Raw genomic sequence first — 15,456 nt, forward strand, 5'->3', positions numbered from 1 at the left:
GCCAGCCAGTTAGACAAAAAGGTGGCTCCTGCCTCACTCACACAGGCCTAGAGACTTGTCGGTGACCCCTTGGTGACCTTTGGTTGCTTGGAAAATTTTCTATTCCCTGACCTGGAATGCTGGCAGTGAAAAACAGCTGAAATCAGTCACATGACAGACGCTGATTCATCTGCAGACACATTCATCTGCGCTGTAGTGCAATTTGAAAAAGCGAGCTCACCTTTAAAGTAAAAGTTGTCTTACCTCTGCAACGGAAAAAGGTGCTTTCTGTTTTGCATTACACTTTTCACATTTTCTCTGTTGAATTCAATTCAGTTCAGTTTTGTTGATATAGCACCAAATCACAACAGTTGCCTCAAGCTACTTTACATTTTATAGTAAAGACTCAACAATATTACAAATTACAATCATACAGGTGTATACACCATCAAGCACATTTTATTTAGGCAAACACTTGGTGACAGTGGGGAGGAAAAACTCCCTTTTAACAGGAAGAAAGCAGGTTCAAAAGGCGCCCAGAGCAATCACGAGGACGTTTTGGGTGCAGCACTTTATACCTCTTTGCACCCACTTGAAAACCTCTCACAAATACACACTTCTCCCTAGCAACCAGTGGTTGCCAGGGGAGATTTCTAGGACCACTGGCTCATTTCTGGGCTTGAGTGAATTTGGCTTTAGCAAACAATTTAACAGCAAACTCTAGCAGCCACTCACCAACTGGGCGGAGGAAGACCTCTTCCCTAACAACCATTGGTTACCAGATGGTCATGAACTGATCTCTAGGCCTGGGTTACTTGAGCCTTAAGGGGAGGGGGAGGGGCTAAAAAAAGGCTTGATGGAAAGCACCCAGGGTCAGTATAAGAAAAATGACTAAGAATAAAAATATGAAGCTGGAATTTAGCATATTAGTTTTTTCCCCTTTAAACGATTATTGGGTTTAACATTTAACACGTTTCTTTTCTGATTTAAAAAAGATTATATTAAACCACCAAACCCAGCTTAACTTTTCTTGAAAGTTTTGTGTGTTTATGAAAGTTGGATACATAATTTCTTTAGGCTGCTGTTTTCAAAACCCGAACACATCTGGGGCGCCTTTAGCTTTCACAGTGTTATATCGAATCTTTTAAAGTGGTGTTAATAAATAAACCTAAAGGTACGACTATCGCTACAAGCTAATGTAGCATGCTTTTATTGCTGACCGGTGTCGAGGGTAACACATTACTGTAATCACATTCCATTTGTCTGTAACATATTAGTTTCTTTATACAGCAATCACATTACAGCTACTAATTATACAAATACATCAGTCGTGCTCTGTAGGTATTTAATCTGCATCACTGGCAGGTAGAAATATGCTGACCTCGGTTAGTGCGGCAGATAACACACAGAGGGGAGAGCAGTCTACAAGTTTGAAGAACTGTTTTGAATTTGTTGTGTTCAGGGACGTTTTCAGGATTGCGCAGCTGGAACCAAGAGCAAAGCATCAGGGGGGCGCGGGAAAACAGAATGGTTGATCAGACATAAATATGGTGCAGAAAATTGATGTAGAAAACAGTGAGGAAGGTGCACTTTCCAGCCTGTGCCTTCATACAGATGGTATTCATGAAAAGCGGGACCGCACGAGAGTTTAAGATGCTTTTTTATGTGTGTCAAAACAAGGATTTAGACCTTTAAGACTTCATAATCCTGTTTAAGTAGCAAAAAATTACAAAGGTTTAATACATTATACGTAATAGCCCTTTTTTCACACCCATAATCCTGTTGGTTCATAATTCCTGATTAATTATTTGTGTATGACTTTAACGTGCAGCTGGAGATGATTTGAATTCATTCTATAAAGCTGGATAGCTTTATCTGCAATAATACAGCATATATGTATATTTTAAAATCTTCAAAAACCATAAATAACTAAAGCTTTCAAATAAATGGCACAGAGGTTTCAGAGCAGAGTTGCAGAGATTACGACATGCACATTCATCCACTGCTGGAACTAGTCCTCCCCAAAAACAGTATTTACCTGTGTTTCTGTAATCGTGTGATGTTGTGATTGTTGGTTTTGGTCTCAACTCATCAAAATGAAGAAGCCATTACTAGTGTGAAAACAGCACATTTCCTCTGCATGTTAAAGCTGCTGTCACATTGGTATTCGTAATGTGGGTCAGAGGACCTCCAGGGGCTGTGACAGGGCTCCTGGGGCTCCTCGGCAAATTGAGAAATAGATTAATATCACTGCAACTCAATTCCATAGGAACTTCTGCAATTACAGATGTTACATTAAGTGTAAGGATGATTATTGCAGTTTTAGCTTTTAGTCTCAGTTTCATCTCCCCGCAGGTTGAGGGGGTGGGGGGGTCTGTGACATGAAAATGTTTGGCCACCCCCCCCGTTCCAACCAGGCCAGACTTTACGCTAAACTACACAAATCATTCGTAATTCAATCACGATTTGCATTCAGACAGCACGGCGTTATATTTGGCCCCATTCCACTGGTTATTCCATTTCAACCTCGCCTGCCCCCATAATCTACTTTGGCCTTTTCAGCTGAAGGAAGCGCTTCTACAAACCCAATCATGTGTGACAGGTGTGATGGAGAAGGGCCAATAAAAGCCTGCACAGCGCACTGCGTGCGGCCGCCGGCTCTCCAATCCGTGGCTGAATCCTGCTGTGGTTTGATTCCTGGCTGCCATGCTCGCCGCTGTGATCCCTCTGTGTCTGTGACCCTCCCTGCCCTTCAGCAAGGAAAAGGAAATAGATGTGAGGGAGGCCGTACCCCGCTGTTCTCCTTCAGGAATGAAAAACAGCCGCGGCACAGTCTCTGTCTTGCCAAAGCACCTCTGATATTCTGTCATTTGGTGGAATGTGAACTGCAGAACCTCATTATAGAAAAGGAATGAACCTCGAGTCAGACCTCCGCAGTGTTGTGTTACAACACCGAGGAAGCTTGTATTCTAAAAGGCTACACCCGTATCGCCTAATTGAACTCTGGAGTCGGCATTTAGGAAGCGGTTCTTGGCTTTAAACAGCCCCAGCCAGAGAGGCTTTTGTCTTTATTGTCATATTATCTCTTGGGATGGTGATAAGATGATTAATCATTTCCCGCTGCAGCAAGAAGGCTGGCACCGCTCGGCGGAGCGCGACGCCCTGGGTGGAGGAAAACGGTATTATGGCCCAGGTAATTGGTGGAGGACCATCACTCATAAGCGATCTAATTAATCTCATTAAAACACCCTCTCTGCTTGCACAGAGGTGTTTCTTGAGGAGCGCTGCAACAGAAGGCGTTTTCCCCCCGAAATGGGTTTATCCATCCTGATAAGTGTCATATACGCACATGATGTTCTGAGAGGAGCTGCAGCTGAAGCGAGAAACAGAAAATCGATACAACAATTCCATGTAAACCTCAGCCGGCTATTTTCAAATGTCATTCAGCATAGTAGGAGATGTGCAGTGGTAAAAGGATGCTTTCTCATTGCTCAGCTGGAGGTGGCTTTTGTCAAGTCCAAATTCTATTTATTCAAGATGGCTCCCTGGTTGTCTCCCAAGATGCATGGCATGCTGCGGATTAAGAGCAAAAACGCAATCAATTCACCCAGTGGGAGATCAGGGGAAATAACAGATAAGGTTCTTAGCATAATTCATACAGTCCCCAATCTGGGCTAGGATTAATGTATGTCTTGGCTGTAGTTGGCTCTCATTTGTATGTTTGGAGCTTGCGTGGGGCTAAATTGGCGCTTCATGTGGCCCATTACAATCAGGCTTTGTTTGGAAGGGCCCCAGCGAGGACTGGATCTGACCGCATTGTTTTACAAGGCATCTGTATCTAATGCAATTTAGGACTGAAGTAATCTCATCTACATTTCAGGATCTGTTACACAGTCTTCCATCTTTTCAGCAAGCCGTGTCAGCAATTTAATCTGCGCTCTACCTCTTAGCATCCACCAGGTTGGCCATGACCTGACTAGGATTAGGTTCACTGCTTACGTCACATATGCTAGTAAATCTACCCCATAATGTATTTATGTTTTTTTTTTATGTTCTGCCAGAGATTTCTTCCTGTTAAAAGGGAGTTTTTCTTTCCCACTGTCGCCGAAGTGCTTGCTCATAGGGGATCATATGATTGCTGGGTTTTTCTCTATGGTCCCTCGCTGTTTCACGGATTTTTTTGTGCAATTTTGCATGCTTTTTTTTCCCCAGTGTATTGTTTTCTGCATCCTGATTGGCTGTAGACCATTGTCTAATAATAATAATAATAATAATAATAACTTTATTTATAAATTGCTTTCAAACAAAATCTCCTCTGTGCCGGTACAGAATGCGTTCAGCTTGTCAAATTTACATAACTCTTCGATCGCTACAGTGTGACTCTGAAGTGCTGTACTGTGTGTTTGTAGGTTTTCTCCCCAACAAACACAACAATGTCGACAAAATGTTTTGCACTATCAGAGGCACATGCAGTAGCACACAAAAGGCAGACGAAGATGCTAACCATCGCACAAGAAGTTGGACTTCTGGACATGCTAAAGTAGAAGTTACAGTATATTTCAGATTATAAGGCGCATTAAGCGAAACAAAACAGTCAGATAAGTCAAACTTTACTCAACTCATTCTTCTTGCTTCGTCTTCTTCCGTACCATTGATTCATTAATGTTGAATTCTCTGGCAGCTGCTCTATTCCCATGTTCTGGACCTGAAAACAAGGTTTGATCTTTGGTTTCATTCTCTGTTTAAACAAGAGAGAAAAGTGTGAAAATGTTCACGCCTGTCTGAGAAAAGTGTATAAAGTGTGTAGTGAGAGGTTTTTCAGCCTTAAAACATCTATAATAATTGTAAAAACAAAACCTCGCTACTTTGCGGATTTCACTTATCGCTGGTTATTTTTAGAACGTAACTCCCGCGATAAATGAGGGACCACTGTATTGTAGGGTCCACCTTACAATAAACAGCACCTTGAGGCGACTGTTTTTGTGAATTGGTGCTGTATAAATAAAATTGAATTAGAAAACTGAATTGAACTACAACATATAAGCACGTAGCTCAAATGTAACCCCTCACTCAAACCAGCGAAACTCCCCTTTCTGTCGTTTTAAAGATGTTTAACTACACTTTTAATCCAGATTAATAAGAAACAGAAGTGCAAGTTCAACAGTATATCTCAGCTTTTTTACATGATAAAGAAATGTTGCACGATGCCAGCCCAAATAGAGAAATCTATATTCATAAAATAGTTACAGTTGCTCACTGCCCAGACTAATTCACATTAATTCATTAAAAAAATGTTCATGGTTAAAAAAAAAGCAAAGATATAAATCTGGGTGATACTGAAAAAACAAGAATTTTGCTGTGTTTTAATTTTGTTTATCTAATAATTATAACTAATAATTGCTTTGGTGTAGCATGAATGGCAGTGTGGGAGGTCTTTCTCAGTAGGAAAAGCTGTAAAAGCGATGAAAACACATTTCCCAAGGGCTCTCTGCTGGGCCGAAACTGGCCCCCGGACCTTATGTTTGCCACCCCTGCTCTAAGTGGTTGGTGATCAGATGCTAAGAGATTAAGCAGGATATTTAACCTCTTGAATACCCAATGAAATATATTCCCCGAATGCATAAAATCCTTGTTTAAAAAAGGGTTTGAGTCATTAAAAAAACATGCATTTCATACATTAAGATGTCACATGCTGTCCTGGCAGCACTTGACACAGGGGGTAGAAAGCCGCAGGAGGCTACGGTATTGCTATTTTCCCCTTTCATGTAAAGCTGCATTCAGAAGATTGAGATTGAAAATGGAAAGCCGAACAAAACGCCCTCCAACAAGTTCCCTTTTCATGAAGCCTTAAAAGACATCTTTTCATCTCCCATTTCGTTTGGCGGCCATTGATCAGCCATCTTTCACAGATTGCTTCCAGACATCTATTCAGCCGCTCTGTCGCTGCTCAGCGTGCCTCTATTTCATAGGTCTTAATGGCAAGGTCTGGCTATTGTGCCGAGATTAAAACCTGAATTGCAATCACTTAAATTGACAATAAATTCACAGGAAATCATCTCTGTCGGCACTTGTGAAAAGTGAACCGGCTGCAGAGACGTTTACACAGAGCACAGTGATGCAAAGCTGGGTTCATTTCCAAATTTAAAGGGGGGCAAAACAGGACTTCTCTTGCCTCATCCTGTAAAATTAGGATCTCTCTCTTTTTTTTTTTTTGGAACAGCGCATGAGCAAGAAAAAGGTCATGTCAGTCTTGTGACAAGAGTGACAGGTCTGGGGCATCATTACTGAGACTTGGAAGGTCTGCGTAAGCACCTCTGGTCACCTCAGGAGAATAGATCCCCATCGTGCTGCCGCCGGCCTAATGAGCACAGTCAGCCCTGCATCTAATGAGGAGAGGGCGATTGCGACCGTCTTCCATCAGCCCTCTGCTCTGTCGGTACAACATCCCATAATACCTGAACACACGGCGTGAGCAGCTGAACAGCACCGGATATCTTGTCACACATCAATGAAGAAGCAATACGGAGTCGGAGAAGGGATCTGCGAAATGGCCTTATCGCAGGTCCAGAGCTGAAAACATTGTGACTAGGTTTTTTTTTTCAGGTTAACTTGATATTCATCCACACTTCTACGCGGTCAACAATATCATGTGATAGCAAATCTGAGCAGGCTGCAGGAAATATATGGAGCCGCTATTCAGTTGGAGGTCTGTCCTGCTTGTTTTCAGTTCACAAGATTATATCTAGTCCCTTTTTTAGGTTCCTAGTTGAAGAGTTTGTGGATTTTTGGACTGAGTGTTAGAAATGTCTTAAATACATTTTTTGGGGGGGTTGTATTTTCAGCCTCTTTGAATATGTTAGTCTGGTTCCTATAAGTGAAGCTGGACTACCTGACTTGTGTTCACAACACAGCTTAAATTGTGTATTTTATTGGCATTCAGCGGCAAAATGACCCCCACATTTAAAGGTTATGTTTTCATCGGGGTGTCTGAAGACTGGAGGAGCATCTTTAGGTTGACGTTGGTACAGACATTGGTTTTGGACTCGCCCTTGGTGCTGATCCAGATCTACGATTATCCCCTCATAGACCTAATTATAATCCTAGCAGGAAAAAAAAAGGCCACACAGTACACACTTCAGTTCAGAAGTTTGGGATGAGTTTGATGAGACCAAGTGGCAAGTTTAACTTGAGTCTGAGGTGTTAGGAGGATTTCTTTGGGTGTTAGTCTGAGAATTGTTTGGCGTTGGCAAAGGTTTTAGCGCTTTGTGGTGAGAAAAAAAACTCCAATAAAATGAGAAATGATCTTTTTTTGGTCAAACACAGTTATTTCCATTGTGTAAATGTACGCCTGTTAATACAATGATGAGCAGTTGGTGTATTAGGGGAACTCACAAAGAGTTTGCCTCCTTTAGTGCGAAGGGTTCATGAAGGAACACACAAATACTATGCTCAAATTAGTTGGGGGCATAAATTCATCAGCAGTGGCTGAAAATACGAGTAAATGAAGCCGTGAAACCGGTCTGTCATCAATCTTTCATCATATATCGTAACGTGACTTCCAAGTCTTGCAAAACCAATTATACCTGTATCACAAATGTCCGCAGAAATTTATTGATAACTACTTTCACAATTGGCTGTTTGAGTGGGTTGCATTTGGCCACTCAAGCATGGACATCTACACACCCACACCACTTTGTGTGTGTGTGTGTGTGTGTGTGTGTGTGTGTGTGTGTGTGTTCAGTTATGCCAGTTTTTCCAATTGCTGTGTGAGTGGGCTGGTGTAAAAAAAAAAAGAAAAAAAGAAGAAAAAAAAAAAAGGGGTGGGAATGGCGGCAGGGGGGGATAGCAATCTTAGCCATCATCCCACACAGAATTATTCTATGTGATGGTATAAATCTTATTTAATTATGTGATAGCGGCCAGGTTTGCCAGTCGGGATGAAAGGAGTGAGGTGTTCAGATATACCTGGAGACGCGAGGGCTTTTTCAGTAACTTGGACAGTTTTAAGATGCGGCGCGAGCATCGGTGCTAATCCTGCGAGTGTAAAAATCGAGTCAACACCTTGCCAGTGTTTATATAAGTCCTCACTAGCAGATAATTCATTTTTTAAGTCATTTTTCAACACATGATGTCCTAGATTCGTATCTGGTATATTAGAGGTAACAGCAAGGCTAGAAGCAAATGACTAACAGGAACTCTGGTGTTCGCTGCCTGATAGCAGCTGATCCTGTTCGCTGTCTGACATGTGTGACTGAGTGTGACTGGATGGAGTTTAGTGTGATCAAATGTCTGTGTGTAACAAAAGAAAAAAATGTGCAAAAGAAAGAAAGCAAGAATTTCTATTAGAACTGCAGTGACGTCGTTGACAAAAACTGAAGAAAATAAAGCCGGATGCCATAAGTGCCAAACAGTTCCTTTAATGGCCACATGAGGGCTTGCACCAAAAGCAAGTCACTTATGTCAGCCTCAATGTTAAAAGAACTAAATACACATAATTAAAAAGCCTGTTTAGAGTAAAATACTTTAGTTTCTCTTTTCATAACAACCAGCCAATCGTCTGCTAGGCCTCAACCCCGATAATTCCAGTCAATGAACTGAACCTCTATACTTTGGGCTTTTGAAGCTTTGTTGGGGCATTTTAATCAAATTATGGGACAAATTATCAACTGCTATGATTTACAAACCAAGATTGTTATCAGAGAACTTGGAGAACCCCCAGTCTCTGGGTTTCCTTCAGTTTTGTAGGTGATGCACACAAGTTGCGTTGGGTGTCTTTAATGTTGGAACTAACAATAAAACCAGAACCAGTACTGGTACCTGGAATTCAGCAGCCGTACCCAATGGTACGTTTGTTTGGTACTTTTCAGCACTCATTTTGGCACAATTAATTCAAATAATAATAAATTCAATATAATTAATTCACATTGCAGACATTGTGGACGTCAGGGTCACAGTTATGTCCGACTGTAATTGGTTACGGTTAAATATTTGTTTGCCTTTTTTTTTTTTAAATGCAGCCATCATAGTAAAAGAGCTTGTGGAATACACCAGGCACAGACACACGCACACACAGGTAGGTACAGCCAACTTCCACATTTATTCAAGTGTTGTTGTTTTGACAGCTGACTCAGTCACACAGTCTGACAGCTCACGAGCCCAGCTGATCTCTCTTCTGGCCGCTCCTCCTCGTCTCACTATAAACACAGCGGAGGGAGACCATCATCAGTCCATAAACAACATCAGCTGTTCTTACCGGCCTCGCAGCGCCGCCCTGTTGAGCCTTCCGCTCCACTCCTCCCCTGCAGCTGCGCCCGGGGCCACGCCTCCGCCACACACCCCCACCGCCCGTTCGAGGCCGGGGAGCCGTCCGGCCGAGCCAACTCCCCCCCCCCGCGAGCGAGAGAGGAAATCGGCCACTGCCATCTGCGCCCCCGGCCTATGGATCACCTTGAACTTAAAGGGCTGCAACGCCAGATACCACCGGGTGATCCGGGCGTTGGCATCCTTCATGCGGTGGAGCCACTGCAGTGGGGCGTGGTCCGAACAGAGGGTGAATGAGCGTCCCAGGAGGTAATAGCGCAGGGAGCCGACCGCCCACCGGATGGCCAGGCACTCCTTCTCCACGGTGCTGTACCGGCGCTCGCGCTCTGCTAGCTTCCGGCTGATGTATAGGACAGGGCGGTCGGCCCCCCTTACCTGCTGGGACAAAACGGCTCCCAGCCCTCTGTCTGAGGCGTCAGTCTGCAGAACAAAAGGGAGGGAAAAGTTAGGAGTGTGAAGCAGCGGCTCCCCACAGAGAGCCTTTTTCACCTGCACAAACGCCGCCTGGCACGGCCCCGTCCACTGGACCAGATCCGGGGCACCCTTTCGAGTGAGATCGGTCAGGGGGCTGGTTAGCTGCGCAAACCCCGGCACAAAGCGACGATAGTAACCCGCCAACCCCAAGAACCGTCTCACCTCCTTTTTCGTCCTGGGGCGCGGGCAGGATGCGATAGCCGCCGTCTTCTCCACCTGTGGACGCACCTGCCCGCCCCCCAGGTGGTACCCCAGATACTGCACCTCCCTCCGTCCAACCGCACACTTCTTCGGATTGGCCGTGAGCCCCGCCCCCCTCAGGGACTCCAGGACCGCGGCCACCCGCAGCACATGCTCCGCCCAGGTGTCGCTGTGGATGATCACGTCATCCAGGTAGGCGGCAGCATACGCTGCGTGCGGACGCAGTACCCGGTCCATGAGACGCTGGAAAGTGGCCGGGGCCCCGAACAGGCCAAACGGAAGTGTCACGAACTGGTACAAACCGTAACGGAGTGGAGAAGGCCGTTTTCTCCCTGGCCTCGGCAGACAAGGGAATCTGCCAATAGCCCTTGGTTAAGTCCAGTGTCGTGAAAAAGCGGGCCGTGCCTAACCGGTCCAGGAGCTCGTCGACCCGAGGCATGGGGTAGGCATCAAAGCGTGACACTTCGTTCACCCTGCGATAGTCGACACAGAACCGTATAGACCCATCCTTCTTCGCCACCAGAACGATGGGGCTACACCAGGCGCTGTGCGACTCTTCTATTACTCCCATCCTCAGCATTTCCGCCAATTCCCTCTGCACGATTTTTCGCTTGTGCTCCGGGAGCCTGTAGGGCCGTGAACGCACCGTCACGCCGGGCTGCGTCACGAAATGGTGCTCGATGAGGGACGTCCGGCCGGGCAGGGGGGAGAACACGTCCGCAAAACGCAGTTGCAACGCGACAACATCCGCTCTCTGGGCCTGTGTGAGATGGTCATCACAAGGGAGGGAGGTGGGAATGATAGAATTTGGCACCTCAGGCCCCAACTCATCTCTCTCCTTCACCAAGCTCACCAGAGAAGCGGTTTCAACCTCTCGCCACAGTTTGAGGAGATTGAGGTGATAAATCTGCGCGGCTCCTCCCCTGTCCGACCGAGCGACCTCATAGTCCACGTCCCCGACTCGCCGTGTGACCACAAAGGGTCCTTGCCACTTGGCGAGCAACTTCGAGCTGGAAGTAGGGAGTAACACAAGCACTTTATCTCCCGGTGAAAATTGCCTGAGCCTAGCCCCTCTGTCATACAGGCGTTGCTGACGCTGCTGAGCCTGGAGCAAATTCTCCCGTGACAACCTCCCCAAAGTGTGGAGTTTTGCTCTCAGGTCCAACACGTACTGAATCTCATTTTTGGCGGGGCTCGGACCGTCCTCCCAGCTTTCTTTAATCAGGTCGAGCACCCCACGTGGCCTCCTGCCGAACAGCAGTTCAAAGGGAGAAAATCCCGTGGAGGCCTGGGGCACCTCCCGCACTGCGAATAACAGAGGGTCTAGCCAGTGATCCCAATTGCGTTCATCCTCGTTAATGAACTTCCGAATCATGGACTTTAAAGTCTTATTCAGCCGCTCCACCAGCCCGTCAGTCTGAGGGTGGTAGACGCTGGTCCGAATAGATTTAATGCCCAGTAATTCGTACAGTTCCCGCAGTGTACGAGACATAAACGACGTGCCCTGGTCAGTCAGTATCTCTTTCGGGATTCCGACTCGGGAGATCACCTGAAACAGTGCCTGCGCCACACTCTTTGCAGAGATGGTGCGCAGCGGAACTGCTTCCGGGTACCGCGTTGCGTAATCCACCAGGACTAACACAAAGCGGTAGCCGCGTGCACTCCGGTGAAACGGCCCGATGAGGTCCATGCCGATGCGCTCAAACGGGACCTCAATGAGGGGGAGAGGGCGCAGCGGCGCCTTCGGTATGGCCGGCTGGTTAACAAGTTGGCAGTCCGGGCAGGACGCGCACCAGCGGCGCACATCCGCTCGGATGCCCGGCCAATAAAATCGGGCCGTTATTCGCTCCAGAGTTTTCTCATAGCCCATATGCCCTGCCATGGGGTTATAGTGGGCCGCCTGGAAAAGCGTTTCCCGGCGGCCCTGCGGCACCAACAACTGGGTGTGTGTTTCCTCTGTCTGAGTGTCACGACTCACTCGATATAATTGGTCGTTTAATAAGACGAAACGCGGGTAGGTCTGCGCGGCCTCAGGGCGCACCACGTGACCATCAATAGCCATCACTTGGTCAAAGGCTGAGCGTAGGGTGCCGTCACGAGACTGCTCCAGTGGGAAATCACCCATGGGGAACACTTCCGGGGCCGGCGGAGTCTCCCCCCCGGAGTCAGTGTCGGACGACCCCGCGTCACCGCTGAACGCCGCGCACACGCTACACCCCGCTTCCGGTCGTGATCGCACCCCCGCGTACTGTCCCAGTAGCTGATGAAACCCCGGCCAATTGGTAACCAGAATCAGGGGGTGCGACAGGCGCGGGCTAACCGCCGCCGTTACTCTATGCGTTTTGCCCTTATACTTTAATAACAGCGGCACTATGGGATACCTGTGAACGTCACCATGCACACACCTCACCTCCACCCATTCTGCCTCCAGCAATGCCCCGGGGCGAACCAAGCTTTGGTGTACGAGGGTCTGCGTGCAGCCCGTGTCCACCAACGCCTGGCGTATACCCCCTCGAGTCCTTACCGGAATACTGTATGTCCCTCCTGGACCGGGGGAGGGTGCTGGGGCGCCAGCAACACGAAACACCTGCCCCACTTCCATAAGCGGACAATCCCTCCTCAGGTGCCCCGGCTGCCCGCACTTCCAACACTCCGGCCCCGGCGTCTGTGCTGCTCTCCGTGGCTCGGGGGCGGCTCCACTTGGCTCGGCTCCCCTGGACGGCACCAACGCCGCGAAAGGGTTAGTGGGGCTCAGCGCCGGCAGCCGCTCTGCCTGCCCTGGTGCCGGCACACGGCGCCTCGGGCCGGCACTGGGGCCTGTTTGTTCGGCCTCCGTCCGGCGTCCCCGGGTTCCCCTGCTCCAGCGGCAAGGTGGTCCTCCGCCAGCGTCACCGCTACCTCCAAGCTTGCGGGCCGGTGGCACCGGACCCATCTCGCTGTCTCCGCTGGCAATCCCTCCGTGAACTGCTCCAGCACCACCTTGTCCACCAGCTTCGTCTCCCCCTCCGATGTTCCCGGTTGCAGCCAGCGTACCGCCGCGTCGCGCAGCTGCCGGGCCCAGGCGAATGGTCGGTCCGTTGTAGCCAGCCGACAGGCCCGGAACCGCCGGCGGTGGTCTTCGGCGGTGAGCCCTAGCCTGTCCACCACCGCCCGGCTCACGTCCGCGAAGCTGCTCCTCGACGCCGGAGGCAGACTCAGGGCCGCTGTTTGTGCCTCCCCGGACAGCAGGGGGAGCAGCCGCGGAGCCCACTCCTCCCGCGGCCATTGGCAAGCCTCCGCCGTGGCACGGAAGGTCTCCAAAAAAAACCTGTGGGTCGTCCCCGTCCCCCATCCGGGGCACCGCCACCGACAGTGGCGAGGGCTTCGGCGTGGCAGCGGCCCCGACCAGCCGCTCCAGAACTTGCGTCTGCCGGTCCGTCTGCTCCCGCAGTGCGGCCAGGTGGGCACGCTGGTCGGCCGCCTGATCCCGGCTCATCGTCGCCATCTCCGCCAGCATCTGCGCCAAGAATTGCAGAGGCTGGGCGGGTGGCGCGGCCTGTGGGTCGGACATTTCCCCACCGGCACTTTCCTGGGTTTCGGCACCACTTGTGGAATACACCAGGCACAGACACACGCACACACAGGTAGGTACAGCCAACTTCCACATTTATTCAAGTGTTGTTGTTTTGACAGCTGACTCAGTCACACAGTCTGACAGCTCACGAGCCCAGCTGATCTCTCTTCTGGCCGCTCCTCCTCGTCTCACTATAAACACAGCGGAGGGAGACCATCATCAGTCCATAAACAACATCAGCTGTTCTTACCGGCCTCGCAGCGCCGCCCTGTTGAGCCTTCCGCTCCACTCCTCCCCTGCAGCTGCGCCCGGGGCCACGCCTCCGCCACAGAGCTTTTATCTGACCACAGCCTATCCAACAGCCTGATAATTTAACTGAAGATGATGATGAAGCTGTCGATGTCTCACTAAAAGTTTCATCATCATCTTTGGGTTCAACTTATACGTTAAACAACGCTATTACACCAAGCTGCTAACATCACCTGCTGATGCTTTGGTGAAAGCGTCACATGGCTTTGCTCTCTTGCTTCCTCTAACCCAGATGTGCTCTGATACTGAAATTTGGCACAGATTGAGCTACTGCGAATCAATACTTGCTCATACTGACATAATAAGGTCAGTACTCTGAAAAGTACCGAGCTCGGTACACAGCCATAGTCACAGGATAGCCCTACAAATATATATATTTTTGTCCTGATTTTGATAGTAGGAGTTGTTTCAGCTCTAGTAGAACACCTTTCTGTCAGTATTAAGGTTGTAACAGTACCAGCGGGTACTGGTAGCAGCAGGCTTTTAGTTTCCCTAAAGCCTTAATGGACTAAACAACATCAGTTAGCAGATTGCTAGCCTTTTGAAGAACTGGCTTTCCCCCAGAAAAAATTAAAGACACCTATGTATAATTTTATTTAATTTGATAGATAGTTTTTAAATGGCTTATTTCGTTAAATTTTTTAATTTCACTTATTTATTGTCTAGAAGCTGATGCAAACAAATTTCTTTAGCCATTTGTCTGCATTCGCTGCCATTCTCTCTGGACCATCTGCCAGTTTCTGTACAATGGGATTAATGGAACGGCTCTGGTGGTACAGCAGCCCAGCCTCCTAGAAATTACATTTCATAATGGGTAATTATGTAACCAGTAGAGCCTCAAAGAAGTAACAGTAGTCCAGAAACCCTTGCGAAACCACAACTTGTCTAGTTGTAGTGCAATTGAAACAAATGCGATGTTTGGAAGCGCTGGTGGGCGGATTGTTTCAGACAGACTGTGTCAGCGTTTATGCTAAGCAACTTAGCAACCTGCCAGATTCAGTCATCAGAAAGGTGTTGAGGAGATTTGTTTCCTGTTCCTGAACTAAGAGTCACTCCTTGAGCTCATAATCATGTTGATCAGTACAAATATATATTGGTGTTATTATAAAATACATGTATCAGCTCACATTTGCCTGCTGTTTCTCTTCACCATATCCACTGTCAGAGCCACTGCTTCTTAATAGATTAGCAAACTTCAGATTAAATTTTTATATTGTTTGTGGCTTGCGTTAGCTACACAGGAAAGGAGTCAGATGAAGAGTAAAGGAGGTGAACACAATAGTCAAAAGACATTCAGAGAAATTGAGAAAATAAATGAATGCACTATTAAAATGTCGTGTGTGTAAATGAGTCCAAACAGGCATTTATGCTTCCAAAGTTCTTTAATGTGTCACTTATGTGAAAGCACAGAAGCTGGAAATGAGTGAGTGAGTCTTTGTTAAATTAATAAGGAGCCGATTCAAAGAAAGAAAATGAAGATAAGAGGACGTGAGCACATACTGGAGGAATTACCCTGCAGCAGGTGCATCTCTCCGTTATTTCTCTCAGGCGCACGAAGAGGATTAGCTTTGTTGCACCCACAGAAGCACACACACACTCAGAAGCATGAATCACTGACA

General features: G+C 47.7%; 1 protein-coding gene across 1 annotated transcript in view; it reads right to left on the reverse strand.

Moving 5' to 3' along the window:
• Positions 1-9,060: 9,060 nt before the first annotated feature.
• LOC146547711 (uncharacterized) overlaps positions 9,061-15,456 on the reverse strand; it is a 20,361-nt gene continuing 13,965 nt past the window's right edge. The window contains exons 2-3 of the mRNA XM_085265176.1: positions 12,500-13,719; positions 9,061-9,173 (exon numbers count right to left, since the gene is read on the reverse strand). Of these exons, the coding sequence (XP_085121302.1) occupies positions 9,171-9,173; positions 12,500-13,621 (1,125 nt within the window). The 5' untranslated portion in view covers positions 13,622-13,719 and the 3' untranslated portion in view covers positions 9,061-9,170. The remainder of the gene's footprint in view (positions 9,174-12,499; positions 13,720-15,456) is intronic.

Source organism: Mchenga conophoros, linkage group LG23 (assembly GCF_057382185.1).
Source record: "Mchenga conophoros isolate Kocher_MC1m ecotype Shallow Benthic linkage group LG23, M_conophoros_male_GT1.1, whole genome shotgun sequence".
Classification (NCBI taxonomy): domain Eukaryota; kingdom Metazoa; phylum Chordata; class Actinopteri; order Cichliformes; family Cichlidae; genus Mchenga; species Mchenga conophoros.